This window comes from Helianthus annuus, chromosome 5 (assembly GCF_002127325.2).
Source record: "Helianthus annuus cultivar XRQ/B chromosome 5, HanXRQr2.0-SUNRISE, whole genome shotgun sequence".
Classification (NCBI taxonomy): domain Eukaryota; kingdom Viridiplantae; phylum Streptophyta; class Magnoliopsida; order Asterales; family Asteraceae; genus Helianthus; species Helianthus annuus.
This window is the reverse complement of record NC_035437.2, coordinates 172,960,531-172,974,869: the sequence shown is the minus strand read 5'-3', so window position 1 is coordinate 172,974,869 and position 14,339 is coordinate 172,960,531. Positions and strand designations below refer to the sequence as shown.

Here is a 14,339-nt window from a genome sequence, read left to right as displayed (position 1 = left end):
AGGCTATCATTGCCAAACCGTGAATGATCTTCTCCTCCTTACTATGATTACTGAATTTGTGAATTTCTAAAATGTCTTTATATTCAAAAAGGTAAAGCGACGGTATGTTGCACCAAACAACCACACCCTCAAAACCACCGAGCAAGCAGTAAACAAGTGCTTCACCGATTCCTCGATATCTTCGCACAATGTAGTAATGTCCACGTTCCTTAAACTAATATACATGATCACGTATCAGACTATTGCTATATAATCATGTACGATTATTTATATCGGCATAAAATGTTCATATATAATTACGTAGCAGGTTATATAATCACTTTTCGGTTTATATAATTATGCACCATCTTAAAAAGAAAAAAATATAGCAAAAACCATAGCAATACTATATTAAATTATATGTAATAAAATTCTCTACTTTATGGCATACATTTTTATAATCCTAAAAAAACATATATAAGTTATCTGATTAAAAAAATGATGAAGCTAAATTTAAGCTGAAAAATTAACTATGATGACTAGTTTTTTTACCCTTCCGGCCCTATTTTATGTAGTTAGTTGTCATCACTTAATATTAACTATTAAATTATTAATCAATTAGTTCAAAAATCTTGCTACACTAGGGAGGACGGGGCACTCCCGTGATGGGTTCATGTAATCACACCATCACGGTGTGATGGGTTTTTTCATGGTCACCATCATGGCTAGATGGGAGAAAAGGTTGTGAAAAAATCGTGAGGAATTTCTTGCAAAGTGATCGAGTGATGGCATGAAACACCACGCAAACCCATTTGATCACTAAAACCCATGAAAAGCGGAGATGAGGCGCATAGCAAACCCATTTGATCACTAGAACCCATGAAAAGTGAAGATGAGGTGCATAGTTTGATTGGTTGGTGCTAAGTGATCATTTAATGGTTTTGAAGTACGCCCTTGCCCCCCTTACAAAAAGAAGCTTTCATATATGATCTAGTCATTCCAAATATAATAGTATTTACATTTGTGGATTCAACGTGGGTACTTTAGGTTCACTATAAGCTTTTGACGATTGTAACCACCTAATCAAAACACACCACGTTTTCAAATTGTAGGTCGTTAAGACTTTATAATTATAACCTATTTGTTTTCTTTTTCTTTATTATTTTTACCATAAGGCTTTTATATGTATACATGGATCGAATTATATATTTTTCATATGTATAGTAGAATGTAAAATTAGGGTCTTCATTAGGCGAATTTTGAATAATCGAATTAACTAATAACTAATTCAATTCGATTGCTAAATTCAAATCTAATTTGATTCAAACATTCCAAAACCGAATCAAATTTTGAGCATGTGGATTTTATGCAAAAAGTGCAAAGCGCGGTGGTAAAGATTAAAGGCTTAAATTTGTGCTTAAAATAGAAAATACTTATAAAAATGTTTAAATTTACATAACCGTGTTACATATTAGTTCTTTAAATATGTAACTCTACATGGTTAACCATCAAAAAGGTCGCGTGGCCTAATGGATAAGGCGCTCGCCTCCGGAGCGGGAGATTGTGGGTTCGAGTCCCACCGTGATCGTTTTTTTAACTTTTTTAAATTTATTTGTTTCAATTTATTGGCTGTTTTTTTTGTTTCATTTGTATTTTAGGTACTACTATTAATTGCTGTTCTAAAAAAAGGTACTTATAATTAGTACATTGATAAAAGAATATGGTATTTTCATTTCGTATTTTTGAGTGGGGATTAGGGACTTCGTAATGTAAACAGAGTTTGTTTGTGCTCCTTCATTTAACGTTATTCAAACAAAAGAACAAACGATTAAACGAATGGAATTTTATGTATTTTCATCGTTAAGAAAATTAATATGTCCGTGCTTTTTATATCCATCAATTGGATATTATATTGAACATAAAAGAACACGAATAAAAAGTATATAATAATTTCGAAATTGAAGTCTAATTATACCATCACTAGTCTTAAACCTTTACTTATTTTGTAGTTAACCTCTGGCTTTTTGGTGGTTAATCAAACAAATAATTAGAAAAAAAATATGTTGATTGCATAACAATAAAAAATGTTAATAATTATTAACTTCTCCATCAACAAGTGCTGATATCAATTTATCAATGTTGTCACCTGAATTTGGTTCTATATCTGAAGGTAGGGGTGTGCAAAAAACCGAATTAATCGACAAAACCGAACCAAATAAAAAACCGGTGGGTCGGTTAATGGTTTTTTTGAAAACCGAAAGTAGCGGGTCGGTTATGGTTATCATTTTTTTCATACCCACAATAACCGAACCGAACCGACATGTAATAAATGTTTATAGGATTTAGGACTTTTCACCATATTTTTAATATTTGATGTTTTTGACTGTAGATTTTTAGTACTTATTGGTTATTCATATCATTTTGTGGTTTTGGTTGGATGTTTATTTAAATTAATGGAATGTATCATATCATTTTATTTGAATATTCGATAATAATTGGTATTAATATTTTAGATTATATATATATTTTTTAATTATGTAATATACTAATATATACAAGTATGCAATAACAATTTATTCCATGTTAAAAAAAAATTACGCTATTTTTAGCTAAGCTAAATACACGCTTAACCACCCATAACCGACCCGCTATAACCATCAAAACCGAGTAACCATAACCACCATAACCGATCGATTATGGTTATGGTTATCCAATAACCAATATCACGGTTATGATTATGGTTTTTGGTCAAAACCGACCCAAACCGACCCATGCACACCCCTATCTGATAGGACTGATGGTTTTGTTAGTAACTAACAAATAAATTTAAATGAATACGTAAACAAAAATGAACATAAATGAACGAACACAAAAGTTCACAAACTTAAATGAACAAACCGGTTCCCACGCATCAGAGGGCGGTCTCATGGTGGTCAAGGAGTAAATACGTGAGATTCTTTGCCGTTCATTAAAAAAAAAAAAAGAACTCACCCAAAAAACTTTGCTAAAAGACTGTCATCATTAGCCCAAAAGATACAATGAGAAGAATTCTCCACTTTTTGGTGTTCAATACTCTTTTAACTCATTTGCAATTACACAGGTTCAATAACTACAAGACAAGTATAACATCATCTAAAATAATTTAAATTTCCATCCTTTTTTCCAAGATTAATGATATCTTCTTCTACCTCTTGCATAACAAAACAAGTATGGGAGCTAATGGTCTATTCATCATTTGGAGCTTGCAGCATATCCACTCGTTAACCGCCAATCCAGACGCAAAACCTTCCACCATTTCATACTCTTCCCTGAACACCATCAAACATCATCCAATCTTACACATTATTCATAAAAAAATGAGTTAATTACTGTTTTCGTCCTTGTGGTTTGTCAAAAATCACTATTTCAGTCCATTAGTTTAAAAATTGCGATTTTAGTCCCTGTGGTTTTACTTTCGTAACCATTTCAGTCCACCTCGTAACCATTTCAGTCCTTGTACTTACAAAATAAATGGATTGAAATGGTTACGAAAGTGAAACCACAGGGACTGAAATGGTTACGAAAGTGAAACCACAGGGACTGAAATCACAATTTTTAAACTAATGGACTGAAATAGTGATTTTTGACAAACCACAGGGACGAAAACAGTAATTAACTCTAAAAAAATATATCATATTTTAGTCACTTAAGTAATAAGCGCGAGGACAAAAGTATAATTACATCCCGCCAGGATGGCCCACGTAAACCAGCACGCTGATAAGACCTCCCGACGCTAGAATTCTGCTTGCAGCGTTCATTCCTAATAGCGTTGTTTCTGATTTAGTAATCACTGTTTTGTCACCTCCCGGAAGGTATCCTAAGTTGAATGCAACTAGCCTGTTTGAAGTAAAAACATACACGGTTAGGTGCAAATTCACAAACTTCAAATTTTGTTGACATTGGAAAAGCTCGTAAAAATAAAATAAATAAAAAAGGAAAAAATAACACAGAACGAAAAACAGACGTAAAATTGTTGAACCGCGCACGCCTGTTGCAGCTTGTGAATGCGAAAAAATGAGATTGAAACGTGAAACATAGAAAAGAATAACTAAGTTGATCTAGGACCCGCGCGTTGCGACGAACACGTCAAACGGGGAAAATAGACGCGTTGCGACGAGCATGTCAAACGGGAAAAATAGACGAAAAAACGTTGAACCCCACAGGCACGTTGTGGCGTGTTAACTCGCAAAATTTAGAATGAAACGTAAAACGAAAAACTTGCGAAAGATGAAAAGTATGGGGGACTAAAGTTGAAAATAAAAAAGTGTTGAGGTTACAAAAGATGAAAACCTTCAGGTTAAAAATAAAAAAATCAAAGGAAGTAAAATGCAAAAGATGAAAACTTTTGGGTTAGAAGTGAAAAATCAAATTTTTAACCCCCCCTCCCCCCCTCCCCATGGGGTACAACACCATGAAGCACCAAAAAGTTGCTAATTAATAGTATGCTTAAAAAAAACCTAAAATCCCGCTATTTGCCCGCTAGGGAGACGCCAAAAATCAAATAGCAACACATGAGTGCTACGTTACGCTACAGCGCTTGCTATGAGCGCTATTAATAACTATGGGTACTATGTACCTCACTGTGACGCCCCTTGGAACAACTTCTTCCATTTTGCTGTGACAGGTGGCGAACAGCTCTACCGTTTCTCTCTAGAAAGAATCAAAATAGTTAACAGACATTCATGGTAAACTTGTTTAATCACACTGAAGGATGTAAAGCTAAAATTGACACCTTATGAGGGTCAAGTGATTTATCCAACAAACTCGCGGTATTTTGTAACGCGGTTTCTTGAATATCCAAAGAATAAACATGGCCACTACAAGATTCATCAGCCACCATATTCGCCATTGCCAGTGTATCATGACCGTTTCCACAAGTGGCATCCACTACGGCGTCCCCTTTCTGGACTACATGTTTCCATATACTGCGTTTATAAAAACAGAAACAAAACTGAAACATGAATCATGCTTTTCCCTTGTGATTTCCAATATAAAGAGTGACAGAAAATTGTACATTCTACTGAATATTCATGTTTCTAATTTCTAATAGAGTTAAATGCCATTTTAGTCCCTGTGGTTTGGGCCATTTTGCCAGTTTAGTCCAAAGGTTTCATTTTTAACCTGTGGGTCCAAAAAGGTTTCACAGTTGCCATTTTAGTCCACTTGGTTAACTTCATCCATTTTTTCTGTTAACGAGAAGGCCAATTCGCTTATTTTGTATGTAATTCTGTTAACTAAAAGGGCAATTCATCCATATAAAATGACCGAATTGGCCTTCTCGTTAACAGAAAAAATGGATGAAGTTAACCCAGTGGACTAAAATGGCAACTGTGAAACCTTTTTGGACCCATAGGTTAAAAATGAAACCTTTGGACTAAACTGGCAAAGTGACCCAAACCACAGGGACTAAAATGGCATTTAACTCTTTCTAATATAAATGACTCAGTTCAACCTCATTAGGAGTGTTTGGGATTGATTTCTTGTTTAACTATGTTATGCCTATGCTGTTATATACAAACCTTTCGTACCAACCAATATTGTCTAGGGTACAAAATAAGCCAACCCACTCGTGAGCTGTTAAGATTGGCTAGTTAAAAGCTTGAATTGAGCCGACCTTAAACGAGCTCGAGCCTCAAAACAAGCTTGTTAAATAAACGAGGCAGGGCTTATCGAGCTCAAGCTAGCTCGCGAGCTTAAATGAGCGTATTAATTATATATTTTTTATTTAATATATTAAAGTATATATTTATATAATAATAAATATTATATAAAAAATATGATAAAAATAACTAAATAATACACGCACACACACATCATCATCATCATCGTCATACTCAGTAAATCCCATCAATAGCAAAACTAAGATAGGGTCTGAGGAGGGTAAGATGTAGACAGCCTTACCTTTACCACGAAGGAATAGAGAGATTGTTTCCAGTGAGACCCCCGGCTCCATAGTAGTTTTGCATCAAGCCTTGGACATAAGGCGCTAACTCTCGGCAAAAAGGCCGATTAGTGCATGTACCCTCTTGTCTTTCGGCTATCAATGCCACTACATGATGCATGATTAAGCGTCCCCCGCTTTTAACGTTATTTTCACGAAATTAGTAAAATAACGTTAAAATTAGTGTAATTTCACTTTTGCCCCCGCGTGCCGATACATATATACATTATATGTGCACACCGCAGGCGGGGCGTCATACACGAGTCGCTCTCTCGAGCCCAACGCGAGCTTGAACAATCACACCCGAGCTGAGTTCAAGCTCTAGAAATAGAACTTGAAACAAGCCGAACAGGAGCTCGAGCTCTTGTAGCCTAGTCAAGCTCTGGCTCGGCTTGGTTCAGCTCATTTACACCCCAAATACTGTCGGCTTTGGCCTTTTCCCACAAGAAGCTTGGGATTTGTTTTTCGTTGGCCGAGTGGAAACTTCTAAACTCCCATACTTTTCAAAACCAAGATCCCAAACACCCCTCATCATCATCATTCTCAATAAATCCCACCAAAATTGTCTAGAGGTATAACCGAGCCAACCCGCTCGTGAGCGAACAAGATCGGCTCACTAAAAGCTCGAATAGAGCCGACCTTGAACGAGCTCTAGCATAAAACTAAGCTTATTTAATAAACAAGGCAGGGCTTATCGAGCTCAAGCAGGCTCATGAGCTTAAACGAGCCCGAGCCCAAATAGAGCTTAAACAACCACACCCCCTAATTGCCACAGACAAAGAAATATGAATTTTCCCAAACCCACATAAATCTTGAATTCTTGATCACTATATCTTAAAGGGTCATGGGGTACAAATTTACAACAAAACCAGACACTTTAAACACATAAGCCCTAAAACAGAAGAGCAATGAAGTACCTACGAGTGAGCAACTTCAGTGGCCTTTCTCTTTCCAAACAGATAGTCCATCATCACACACTCTACACCTAAACACATACACATTTACCATCATAATCATACAGATACATATATATATATATATAGAGAGAGAGAGAGAGAGAGAGCTTAAAAGCATAAAGAGTACCAGATAAAGGAGAGTCATCGGTGAGTTTAATTGGTTTTGAGTGGAAAACAAGATTATTATGGTTGGAAGAAATAAAGGGTACTATGGACAATCTATTGCGCCATAATCCAACAGGTTTGTACTTGAGTTTGAACATGCTTGAAACTGGATAACATCGTAACATCATCTTGTTTATGTTTTTGGCGGCTGGTGTTCTGTTCAACAACTGAATGATGAACAACAGAACAAAAAGAATTATTTGGGTTTACTGCCCGCATCTGCTGGGTTAATTTAAGTAGAATAGTGACCAGGATTGAACAAGCAGCTCTCGTAGCTCAGTTGGTTAGAGCACCCGTTTAGTAAGCGGGAGGTCTTGAGTTCGACTCTCAACGAGAGCATGTTGTTTTTTTACCAACATATGGCTCTTTTGTGCCTTTGTGGTCATGAGTTAATGAGTTCCATCCTTGACAACTGATTTTTTTTAATCAATTTATATGTACATATCGTCCATTTATATGCACATATCGTCCTTCTGTGCCTTTGTAAGTAAACCACTCGTGTGGTTGGATATTTGGCTTAGGAGACGTCGAGACGCTATGGCGGTGGTGGCTTGAAGTGGAGGCACGCGACGGGGGTGGGTTATCTACTCAAAGATGGGTTTGGGTAATGGGCAACGACGGAAATGGTAGCTTCGAAATGTCACCAGTAGGGAGCAGGTAAAAGTGAAAAACTGATCAGAGAGGAACAGTTGGGGTGTTTGGTATATACATATTTTTTTTTTGTTTTTGTGATAAATAGTAAATTTCAACAACAACAAAAACAAGAAAAGTAACATTGGCGAAAATACTCTTTAGGATTATCTCATAAACAAATAATTGAGACGAAAGGTGTAATTTAACAAAACTAATAATAAAAATGAATAAAATAGCATATAGAAATATCAAATCAACTCGTGTTTTATCTTTCATTAATACAAATGAAGCTTTTATTAGCTATTAAATGTATTAGGGTTGGTGCCAAACTATAGAGTAGCTCGAGCTCACCCTTTGTGTGGTCTTCCATTCATACCAATTCCAATATTATTACGACTTTATAACCTACACATGGACACATATTTAATGCTTGAAATCACTTCACATTTATACCATTAAAAGTCTATATAAATCGGCCAACGTACAAGCAATAATATCTACATGTGATATCATAATTTTCGTGAACGTGTTACCAACCATCAACTAATACTTTTATAAGAAAATGACGCGTGCAATTTACATTTATCAAATGTAAATAAAAAGATGATTATGTTTATGTACAACCGTCGTAGAAAATTAAATACTGACCAAATTTAGTTGAGAGAAAAAGAGTCAGTTAAACAGTTACCTAACTATTTTATTATGTAGTTAAAATAATAAGTAAATGTTTACGTTGGTTTTAAATTAAACGAGTTAAGTGTCACTCACGTCCCTTGTTTTTTGTTCACTTTTGTCATTTCAGACCAAAATTCAAAAATGTACCATTTTCCTCTCTGACATTCTCAAAATGTGTCATTTCAGTCCAAAAACCTAAGCACAGTTAAAAAAACTTTGTAAGCTCAGGGAGGAAAATGACATTTTATTCTAAATTTTTTAGACTGAAATGACACATTTCGAATGTCATGAAGGAAAATGGTACAATTTTAAAATTTGGTTTGAAATGACAAAAATAGACAAACCACATTGACGTAAATTATACTTAACTCTAAATTAAACTATTTATGTGTTCAACAGGATGAGTTTTTCCACTTAATTTGTGGAAGCCCAAAAATCTTTTTCACAAAAACCCCATTTCCACTACCACTCACATGACCCACCCTCCCTACCATCCACACTTGTTACCTTCAACCTCCTTTCCTTTTCCCAACCCATATTAGCACTCCTTTAATAAAGTAATCATGGTTTAAGTGCAACCAAATAACATTTTTCCCTAGAACACGTTATCTTTTCTTGTTTTGTGAATACACGACACTTAGAAAATTAGTAAAAGTTGTCATCACTTTCCATATACTCATGACAAGTTATGCCATGAAAATATGATGGTCTATTTATTATTAGCAGGGATATGTAGTGTCGTTGTGTTTTTGTAATTCGAACTTTTGATTGTTGAAAGTAATCTAGTTGAAGATTATGTAAAAAAGAAGCTATTATGATTCTAGCCGAAAGTTTATAATTCTGCTACAGCATATATATTACTTAGGCTTGAACTTCTCTTTATAAGATACGTGTTATACATGCATAAAAAAGTAAAGACGAAAAAATATCACAACAGACATCCACTACTAGAAAACACCCTTGTTTCTCACGCCAAAAATGTATAGGAAACATGCGTAACTAAGCTATGAACCAAAATCGTGAAACGAGATGTCTTATACAATTATTCAATCGTATTTTAAGAAGCCCTAGCTATGAATAGTTATGACTTAAGACCATAACCGCTAAAAATAAATTAAAAAGAACCTAACACTTGTAATGGATTTATAGGGCGAGTGGATGCCCTCCACGAGCCCTTTGGAATAAGTACATGTCATGTCACTCATATATAACTCGGAAAAAAATAGTCCACCTTTGCAAGTCCTTTGGGTCAAGCCAAAATCCATGTGAACCTCATAACAATTCCCAAGTACATAACACATCATACATGGTAAAACCAAAAATGATTTTGAAAATATTGAATCTAATTATTTTTTAATCGATAACTCACACATCCACTAATCTTGATCCTGATCTAAACTTTTGTCCTCTGTAGAACCAGAACCTTCAACCTCTACGGAACATACACATTTCTATAACTCCATACACCTTAGATTCTTAATACGGCTAAACTACAATTCCTTTGGTATTCAATTAGATGAATTAAGAACTATGTAACACGAATATTACCAACATCAAGACAAAATAAAATAAAAAACACTTCATACATCAACCCATCTTGCTAAATTAAAGCTAATTATATAAACACTATAACTTGATTAATTAGTATACAACTTATCAAACGATGTATGTACATACAAACAAATCACTAGACATGTTCCATATGTTGAGCCAGAAGATGTTGTAGATCACATGAAGCCTCTTCCCCTTCTTGCAATGCTTCAAGCAACCGCCGAAAAATAATAACATGGCAGGCGATACGAAGAACCCCTTGTTGCCGATAACCATATTCTTGAGCCGATTTGTTTAGCAAGTTAATAAAAAGAGGGTGGTTCAATAGTTGTGCACTAACCACAAACCGTTCCATTTCTTCTCCAACATAAAAGGGGAGGTGACCCTCCGGCACGGTGGTGGACGAGGAGTCACCGCTAGCGGTTCCGCTAGCGGCGGAGCAGCGGCAGGAGTGAGAGACGCGAGAGAGACGTCGTATGAGTTTTTTCATGGTGGTGATGGAGAATGAGAGGGTGGTGGTTTATATAAATAAATATATGTAAGGAAAAGACAAAGATAGAGGTAAAGTACAGTAGGCGTACTTGGAAGGTACAATTATCGTTGTTGCTTTGTTGATTGATAATATATTGATTTATTTCATTTGCTTTTAGTTGTCGTGTATTTTAATATTGTGACACTCGACAAATTTTATTATTTTTCATTATATTTTTGAGTGGAAGACATAAGTTTGGTATGATGTATTAATGTATAGTGGTTATATAGATCCTAAACTTGCATGATTACATAAGCGCTTCTCTCCCTTCCAACGTTTTTAGAGTTTCTAAGCAAACTACAAAGGTGGAACCCTTCGAATGGGTACAAAGAAAACATCAGTTTTCTTTTAAGTCTCAGTCGCAAGCACAATATCAAAATAAAAATATTCAAAGTATTAATTAATTTAGAAAGAACAATGATTAAATAAATCACAATATATAGAGATTACTATAAAAAAAGCCGTTAACCAACCTTGATTATCATAAACTATACTAACATTACTTTATTATTCATAAAGGATTTTCATTAAGTTTATTTTTGTAATAAATAAAATACAAAATTATTTAAATTAAGTTTTAGGAAATTTGGTTTATATGACTAGTAGCAATGGCGGAACTATAACATTAACTCAGGGGTATCCCAAAAAAATTTTCATCGTGCAATCATACAATATTAAAAAAAACCGACAATAAATAAATTAAGTAAAGTAAACAAATACGTAATAGATTTGTTCTCTTCTTTTTTTATAGCATGTAAACTGATTTGATTGGGCTAACATATAACATTATAACTGGGCTTTAATAACAACTGGTTGGGCTTAATATATACAATTTTCATTAATGAATGCTTACTCTTCATAACTGAGATTTAATAAATTGATTTGGGCTTATATTTACAACTGCAATTTGGGCTTAAAATTTTTTAGGGGTGTCCTCGTAGTTGTTTAGGTGTGTCATTTGTATAAAAATTGGAAAAAAAATTTACACTACCAGTACAAAGTTGAGCCGTAGCCCGTGCTATGGCTAATTACTCAACAGGTCCGCCCCTGACTAGTAGTCCCTTTTAAAAAGAAAACATTTTATGTATATTATATTGAAAATCGTTATTGCAACAGTCATCAAACACAAAGATCACCCTTTAAATCTCTAATAGGTACGATTACAAAAAGAAACACTAATTGGGAATAAAAAGTAGACGATAAGATTAGAATTCTTAAAGTTGCTTTATTTAAGCAACTAAAAGTGAATTTGTGGATACTATAGTGGATATATGGTGATGAATGTGACCGACCAATCAATACAATAAGCCTTTTATGAATTTTGGATCTCATTTTGTACGATTCTGGTGTATTGTAACATTGTTGTGGTGATGGATGCCCCCTTTTCTAGTTTACAATTAAATAAATAACACATACACATATACATACATGTCATTAGAGGCTATAGAGTGAGCTTAGGAAGGAGGATAACCTGATCCCTTTCATGTGTTGGTATAAATCCCTTTACATAGGGAGGGGTGTTGGACTCAAACCATGCCAACTAGTAATGGAATTAAGTCCCATGGATCGGCCCTAAAATAGATACCGTCTATGTTATACTAGACTCGTACCATTTGTTATCGATGATTAACCATTATTAGTGTCTTATAAACTAAAGGAGATGAAGAATATGTTATACCAAGGCCGGCCCGGAGGGCTGCGGGGTGGGCGACGGCACAGGGCCCAAACCCTCCGAGGGCCCAATTTTTTTTTATTTTTGTATAGATTTATGTTGTATAAGCTAAAATATATATGTATTGAATCAATAGATGACATAAACAAGTTATTGTCGGGGTGGTTACTACCTTGCTTAAACAACATGGAGACGCAGGTACTAATCCTGGCGTCTCCAAATTCTCTATTTAGCTTCATTTTTTAGTTTTTTTTCGTTAGCTTAAATTTGTGAATAGGGTCCAAAATTTTTATCTCGCACAAGGTCAATATATCTATCTACTATAATAAAAGAAACCAATGAATGACACGTGTCATTCATTGAAGGCGTCTACATTTGTAATTTCCTGTCTTTTCATACTTATCTGATATCAATTAATTAAATAATAAATAATCAATTAATATTAAATCTTATCTTACTTTGAATGTCGGATAGAATCATTCTATTTTTTCTAATAATATATTATCTTCAAATTTAAGTTATAAATTAAATATATTTTTAAATAATAACACAAAACAATAATCTTAAATTTAAAAAACAATAATATGCTCATATAAAAAATTTAAAGTAAAAACAAAATTTACAAAATAACTTATTAGACATTAGATCAAACTTTGAAAAAAACACTAATTAGGAAGAGAAGCTAATAATATAATTTTGTTTTTGATTTTTCAAATTAGGGTTCTAATCAATTCGAATTAAACTTAACCAAGTTTGTGATTTGATTCGAATTAAACCGAACCAAATGTATGATTTTTTAAACGAATCCAATAGCATATTATTTACTATACAAAATTACATTTATTTAACCCATGTAATACATTGTGTTTTTAAAGATATAACTTTTTTATTATTTAGTATATATTCGCCCCGCATGCGGTATACAAGGTTACAAAATTACATTTATTTAACCCGTGTAATACACAGTGTTTTTAAAGATATAATTTTTTTTTATCATTTAGTATATATAATTAGATTTATTCAACCCCTACAATACATGGATTTTTATTATTTGGTATATAAAATTACATTTATTCAGTACAATACATGGGGTTTTTAGAGATATAATTTTTTTATTATTTAATATATAAAACTATATTTGTTCAACTCGTGTAATAAATGAGATTTTTAAAGAATAACTGTTTTAATTTAGTATATAAAATTACATTTATTCAACCCGTGTAATACACGAGGTTCTAACCTAGTATACATATATATATATATATATATATATTGTAATTTTCGGAGACGGCCCGTTATACTTTGTAGTTATGAAACAAACTAACCAATTTCGTGTGCGTACTCTATAATTGTGAACAAACGTATTGCCTTTGACGATACATGACACACCTTTTATCTTTTTTTCTATTTGTTTATCACGCAAGTTTTTTCAATTTTGTCAAGTACGATGTGGCATATCATACCAAAAATCATTCTCCAATTTTTCGTAGGAGCTCATGCATTTTTTTTTATTCCAATATAGACTTCCACAAGATTATCAATGTTGAAACTTTTTCATCTAAGCACAGTTAAATGTGAAGTTGTTTTGTTATCCACACTAAAATCACCCAAAAGCATTGTCCGTAATCGGGTTCAACAATTCCATATCACCCATTAGGCCACGTGTAGTTATAAAGCCTCTTTGGGAGCGTTATGCGATACGTCATAGAGAGGCTTTATAGGGCGTTATATCACTAGAGCGCGTAGTCATAAAGCCCCTACCTCATCATTACTCAATTAATTAATTTTCAGTTTTTTATAATTAATTTCTTTAACTTTATAAAATTAAAAACAATTCATTAAATTAAAAAAACATTACACTAAAATAAAAAAAAACATTAATAAAATAAAATAAAAACATTACACTAAAATAAAATAAAAAACTTAAAGGTTATATTTTTTTTCGATTCGCTCCTTTTGTGCCAACGCCATCTTCAACGCTTTTTCGGTTAGGTAGTCGTGCGGTTTCGAGTAGAATTCAAAGTCATGAGCCCATTGTCTATCCCGCATAATCTCGGTCACTTTGGTTCGTGTCCGCACTCGAACGGGGAGGAATAAAACCGCGGTTGAAGGGTTGCATTGTATAAAAATTCTAGATTTAAAAAGAAAGGTAGAGATAAAGAGGGTTTGAGAGCGTGTTGAATGTATTGGATTTTA

At 33.8% G+C, this 14,339-nt stretch overlaps 2 protein-coding genes and 2 non-coding genes across 5 annotated transcripts; 2 read left to right on the top strand and 2 right to left on the bottom strand.

Moving 5' to 3' along the window:
- Positions 1 to 1,494: 1,494 nt before the first annotated feature.
- TRNAR-CCG lies at positions 1,495 to 1,567 on the top strand. Its single transcript has one exon. It is a non-coding gene; the product is annotated as a tRNA-Arg (tRNA).
- A 1,412-nt stretch (positions 1,568 to 2,979) lies between these two features.
- LOC110942178 (putative rRNA methylase YtqB) lies at positions 2,980 to 7,756 on the bottom strand. 2 transcript variants are annotated; one of them, XM_022183923.2, is made up of 7 exons: positions 7,043 to 7,756; positions 6,881 to 6,944; positions 4,751 to 4,943; positions 4,595 to 4,668; positions 3,700 to 3,855; positions 3,156 to 3,287; positions 2,980 to 3,121 (listed from the first exon to the last, which is right to left on the bottom strand). In XM_022183923.2, the coding sequence occupies exons 1-6, from the start codon at positions 7,206 to 7,208 to the stop codon at positions 3,164 to 3,166; spliced, it is 777 nt and encodes a 258-aa protein (XP_022039615.1). In that variant the 5' UTR covers positions 7,209 to 7,756; the 3' UTR covers positions 2,980 to 3,121; positions 3,156 to 3,163. The 2 variants fall into 2 exon arrangements, with proteins under 2 accessions (XP_022039615.1, XP_022039614.1); XM_022183922.2 differs by having other exon boundaries at positions 3,001 to 3,287; positions 7,043 to 7,754.
- TRNAT-AGU lies at positions 7,346 to 7,419 on the top strand. Its single transcript has one exon. It is a non-coding gene; the product is annotated as a tRNA-Thr (tRNA).
- A 2,176-nt stretch (positions 7,757 to 9,932) lies between the features above and the next one.
- LOC110939466 (auxin-responsive protein SAUR71) lies at positions 9,933 to 10,485 on the bottom strand. Its single transcript, XM_022181064.2, has one exon. It carries the CDS (start codon positions 10,427 to 10,429, stop codon positions 10,076 to 10,078), a length of 354 nt encoding a protein of 117 aa, XP_022036756.1. The 5' UTR covers positions 10,430 to 10,485; the 3' UTR covers positions 9,933 to 10,075.
- Positions 10,486 to 14,339: the final 3,854 nt, after the last annotated feature.